Source organism: Phyllobates terribilis, unplaced genomic scaffold (assembly GCF_046119375.1).
Source record: "Phyllobates terribilis strain yellow unplaced genomic scaffold, ASM4611937v1 Scaffold_1__5_contigs__length_1240528914, whole genome shotgun sequence".
Taxonomy (NCBI): domain Eukaryota; kingdom Metazoa; phylum Chordata; class Amphibia; order Anura; family Dendrobatidae; genus Phyllobates; species Phyllobates terribilis.
Genome location: NW_027362761.1, coordinates 1212286758 through 1212292455, shown reverse-complemented (window position 1 = coordinate 1212292455; position 5698 = coordinate 1212286758). Strand labels below are relative to the sequence as shown.

Below are 5698 nucleotides of genomic sequence, written 5' to 3'. Positions count from 1 at the left end.
TGTACAAGAATATAACTACTATAATACTGCCCCTATGTACCAGAATATAACTACTATAATACTGCCTCCTAGCTGTGAGGACGTGTCTGAGTAGCTCTCCTGATGTCTGGAGCAAGCCCGGGGAGGGGCCACCCTGGGCGGGGAAGCTCCCCAAGCAAGGCCCAGGCTTCCCGGCCTACACTGGGAGACAACTCCCAGGCTTCTTCTAATGGGAATACAAATCCCAGAGTCATCGTTAAGCAATGCAAAGCAACAAGCCAAAGCTCCACTGTTTCCAAGAAGGAAGAAAGCAGAGTGAATGTGAGTAAAGTTATGGAAGGAACAGCAGCTGCAGTTACAGCAAAGAAACCTGAAGTGAAACTGTCAGTAAGTAAAGAAGTGCAGCAAAGTCCAAAACCAAGTAATTCCCCAAAGGAATCTTCTGTCAGCAAACAGAGGCAGCCGGGTGCAGAGAAGGTGAGGCCGCTCCCATCATCGGCCTCAGGTGTGCAGCTCCCATCACCGGCCTCAGGTGTGCAGCTCCCATCACCGGCCTCAGGTGTGCAGCTCACTCCTCCACACAGGCAGAGACGGACATCTCTGGAGAGGCAGACATTGCAAGAAAACCTGCAGCAGCAAGACACGGTGACCGGCATGGCGCGCTCAGGACGCACAAGGGCACAGGCGAGTGGCAGCAGTAAGAGTGCTGTGGAGCCCGGAGCCAGCAGTGGTACCATAAAGTCATCTGTGGTAAAACCAAAGGAGACCTCTGTGTTCAAAAACCCAGAGCCATTGTCCAAGCCTCAGAAGGAGACGGCGCGTGCACCCGAGCTGCAGCTGGCAGAGGAGATACCTGGCCTGGTAAAGAAGATGGGTGAGTTACAGCAGCAAAGACAAATGCTGCAAATGGAGATTGATGTTATCTATAAACTGAAGGCTGCTAATCCTGACAGTAATGCTATGTGTGACCAGAGACTTTACTCACTGGGTGTGGAGCTGGCGAATGTGGTCAGGGACATAGACTGTATCCTGGAGAGGATGGGGCCCCTGGCAGAGACCTACAGAAACCGGGAGCGGTTCACCTCTCACAAGCTGGACTTTGTTGTAGAGTCCAGGACCTCTGATGCTGGATTAGGGTCAGAGACTGTACAGGATGAACCCCTGAAGCAGCAGACACGACCTGTGTTACAAGCTGCACGTTTCTGTTTCCAGGAGGGACAAATACTGCAGCAGCAGCAGACTGTAGCTGAGCCTGAGCAGCAACATGTACCTCAAAATCCAGTAGAGGCACCACAAGTCCCAGAATGCTCAACACAAGAGCAGGACATTGCATGTATGACTGTGTGTATTGATGGTGCACAGCACAGCCCTAATGCTGATGCACAGGCTGGGGATGACCCCACTGTACCCAGGGGCTCTCTAAGGCTGGAGGGGGCTCGCAGTCTGTGGTGGATGTCACATTGCCTCATAAAGATATTGTGGTTGATAATAATGTGTGTGATTTTCCCCCTTTGATACCTAATGCACAAGAGGTGACAGGTCCCCCTGCAGCGGACCCTCCCCCTGTTAGTCAGCCCAGTGTGACCCCACAGGTTCCCCACAGTAATGCCTGGAGCCGTGGTGCTCCGTCCTTCACCTCTGGCACCAACTATACCGGCCAGGCCTTCAAAAGAAGGAACGTGGTGCGATTTAAGCATAGAGGTCTCAAGGAGGATCTGCCGGACAGGAGGTTTGTGGTCAGGGAGCTACTGTGTCGTCAGATGGGGTTTGCGCCATTAAATATCTTGGCAGTGATTAATCTTCCAGACAGACAGGGATATGATGTCAGTTTTAAAATCATGCCTGATCTGGACAGATTCTGGGCTAATTTCCCTAAGTTCAGGGACACGGATGGATGGAACAAATTTATCTTTGTTCCCATTTCCAGGCCAGATACAGTTACTGTAAATATCATCTTCTGGAATGAGGCTGTTCCCCCGCAGGACATTGTGGTGTGGCTCCGGAGGCATTGTGACCTCGTCTCTGACCTCACCAAGAATCGTGACGTTGATGGTATCTGGACGGGAGGGTGGAAGGTCCTGGTGAAGTTGCGCCAGTGTAACAATGTCACTGCCCACTTACCCAACTCCTTCTTCATTGGGCGGGAGAAAGGTGTTTGCTTCTATCCTGGGCAGCCTCGTAAGTGTTTTAAATGTGGCAAAGCGGGTCACCTGGCAAATTCCTGTACTGTGGTCAAGTGCAGTCTGTGCGGGGAAGTCGGCCATGTAGCTGCAGACTGCCAGAATATAAGGTGTAACCTGTGTGGGAAGATCGGCCACCCTCACAAGGACTGTCCCGATGCTTGGCATAACATCTGCAGGGACTTTCCTGATGAGGATTTGGTGGTAGGAGCAGAGGCTCAGGAGGAGGAGGCCTTAATGTCAGGGGAGATACTCACTAGATCAGAGGTCCACCAAGGGTCAGACCATGTAACACCAGAGCAGCAGTGTGAAGAGGGTGCACAGGGGAGCATGGAGGTTGTCCTTCAAGGCCAGCCGCCCCAAGAGGCCTGCACATCTGTATCACTATCTCTACCTGATAATAGTAACAGCAAGCAGACCAAAAGGAGGAAAAAAGACACGTCCTCCCGTAAACCCGAGGAACAATATGATGCTGACCATAAAGCCAAGAAAAAAGTCAGCAGTGGTGTTGGTGTGATGGTCGTATCTAACAGATATGAAGTTCTATCTGAGTCAGATGGAGATTTTGATCAGGAATTGAAAAGAATAGAGGCCGAGTGTGAGAGGGAAACAGAGGACCCTCCGCCTACAAAGCGGAAACCCTTACCTATAGACTCTAATGTAGCGTCAGACATGGAGACCAGTAGTGGACAGAACACCTCTGAGTTATGATGACGGGTTCTACTTCTCTGCTCCTCTTATACTGTGTTCTTATGGCCGGATTTTCCCTAAAATTTACATCAAGTAATGTGAACAGCATTAAGGTGAGGAGGACGAGACATGCGGTGTATGACCATCTGAGATACCTTGATGCAGATGTCTTTTTCCTACAGGAAACAAGATTGACATCTCTGGGGCTTATGAGAGAGGCTGAGAGGGAATGGAGATCTGGTCCGTCATTCTGGTCACTGGCTGTGGAGCCTTATGCCCGGGTCGCAATCCTGTTTAACACCAATAATGTGACTTTACATAGAATGACGGAGGTGGTTATGGGAAGGTGTCTGGTCCTGGAAGCCACTGTTCAGGGTAGACGGCTCCGGCTTATTAACATCTATGGGCCTCAGACAGTGACTGACAGGATCCAGCTGTTCAATAATGTGAAGCCATATCTCTTCACCTCTCTCCCGGTGGTGATGGCGGGTGACTTTAATGCCATAATGACATCTGGTGACAGTATCTCAGGCAGGACAGTGACCAGGGATGGCAAAGTCTTAAAAAACATAATTTTGCAGACCGGACTGACTGACGCTTTTACGCAAAGAGGTCGGACGCCAAAATTTACTTACTCATGTTCCAACAGAAGTAGTAGGATAGATTTGGCTTTTGTGAGTCCTACTGAAGTTGTCAGTGCCATCAGTGAGAAAACCATTCCCTTCTCTGATCACCTTGCCTTGTGTTTCTGCCTGGGGGCCACTAAACGTCCTGACATCGGTAGAGGGTTGTGGAAGCTAAACTCCAGCCTCCTGGATGACATGCATGTTCGGAGTTGTGTCCACTTCCTTTTTCAGGGTCATTTACAGAGGGTAGATTTCTATGACAACATGGCCGACTGGTGGGAGGACGTCAAGGATGATATCAGATCCCTCTTGAAGAGACTGTCAGTTAATAAAGTGAGGAACAAGTACAGCCAGTACCTAAGACTGCGTAAGGAATTGGAGTCACTCTATTCGGCGGGCGGGGATGACAAAGAGAGGATTGACCGGCTGAAATCTGAGATAAGGCAGTATCAGTACAGCAGGTATACCTCCCTGGTTCTTGAGCGGGATTATGGGACCTTGGGGGCACCTGATCCCTTTGAGAATTGCCGGGAGCGGGTGGCTAATAAATTGGTCACAGGTCTCACCAACTCCAAGGGTGTATTGCAGGAATCTCGGGAGGGTATCCTGGGGGTCGTGAGATCTTATTATACTGACTTGTTTCAGAGGAAAGTTTTGGATAAAGACAAGATGGCTCAATTCTTGGAGGCAACTCCAATGCCTGACACTAACGATCTGGACTTTTCTCCTTTGACAGCAGAATTAACGGTGCAGGAAGTTAAGGAGGCCATTAATAAGTTACATCTGAAGAAGGCACCAGGTCCAGATGGTTTAACAGCAGAATTCTATAAGAAATTCAGAGACCTCCTGGCTCCAATTCTTGTGGATGTTTACAAAAATTGTCTAGAAAATCACCTGATGCCTCCATCCATGAGAGTGTCTTCGTTAATTCTCCTGTCTAAAGGTAAAGAGCCAAGCGACATCAAGAACTGGAGGCCGATTGCCCTCTTGAATGTAGACAGGAAGATTCTGGCAAAGATCCTGTTTTCTAGGTTAGTTTGTTTGTCCCCGGCACTGTTGGCAGGCTCTCAGTTTGGCACAGTAAAAGGGCGGAATATCTCTGGAGCAGTCATCTCGATACGGGAGATGTTTGAGAGATGTAAAGTTCTGCGGTGTGGGAGATATGTTGTCAGTCTGGACCAGGCTAAAGCCTTTGACAGGGTTGATCACGATTATCTGTGGGACACTTTGTCAAAGTACGGTGTTCCGGGACAATTCGTGGATTGGCTGAAGACTTTGTATAGAGAGGCGGTGAGCTTTCCTCTGATTAATGGTTGGCAGGGTGATACTTTTGGAGTTGAGGCAGGGGTGAGACAGGGCTGCCCGCTCAGTCCGCTCCTGTATGTTTTTGCCATAGACCCGTTTTTGAGGTCACTACAGGAGTGTGACTTTCAGGGGGTGCCGGTCCCCCACTGCTTGCCTCTGACTATTGTCGCCTACGCGGATGATGTGACGTTGGTGATATCTGATCCTCATGAGGTGCGGATGTTATCGGCGGCAATCAGAAGCTACTCGGAGGCCTCTGGGTCTCTGGTCAATCTTGAAAAGAGTCAAGCTCTGTGGACATTGGATTCTGAACCAGGCTTTGATCTGCCACAGTTTGCCAAAGCCTCCACCCATATTAAGATCCTAGGGGTTAAATTTGGGAGGGATGATAATGGCAAGCTAAATTGGGAAGAGAAATTGGAAACCGGAAATGCAAAGGTTCAGCGATGGAAGAACTGGAGGCTGACCTACAGAGAAAGGGTCGCTATGTTGAAGACTTACTTGGTTCCCGTCTTCTTGTACGTCTCTGTCATTTTTCCTTTGCCAGAATCTTTCTCGGCAAGGCTCCTCAGCCTGTTCTTCCAACTCTTGTGGGGGAATAGGTTGAACCCAGTAAAAAGAGGGATTACTTACCTGCAGCGGAGAGAGGGTGGGCTGGATATGCTAAATCCGAGGGTCTTCTTTGACTCCATGTTTCTGAAAGTTAATTTTGGTAACCTGGTTTCAAGTGCCCTGTGGGTAAATAGTATCAGGGATTGGATATTGCCTTTTGCAGAGTCTTGGGTGCGAGGCGGCAGTCTCAAGAGGAGGAGATGGACAGGTGACCACCTCCCCCAGTATCTGGAATATGGTCTCAGGTGTCTGAAGAAGTGGGGAGCAGAGAAGTATGAAATTGAGAATAAGACCAGGAAGGACCTG

The 5698-nt window shown here is 49.5% G+C and overlaps 1 protein-coding gene across 1 annotated transcript; it reads left to right on the top strand.

Moving 5' to 3' along the window:
- Nucleotides 1-312: 312 nt before the first annotated feature.
- LOC141225246 (uncharacterized) lies at nt 313-3082 on the top strand. The gene is made up of 3 exons (XM_073667036.1): nt 313-456; nt 568-1312; nt 1453-3082. Exons 1-3 carry the CDS (start codon nt 313-315, stop codon nt 2868-2870), a joined length of 2307 nt encoding a protein of 768 aa, XP_073523137.1. The 3' UTR covers nt 2871-3082.
- The last annotated feature ends 2616 nt before the right edge of the window (nt 3083-5698 follow it).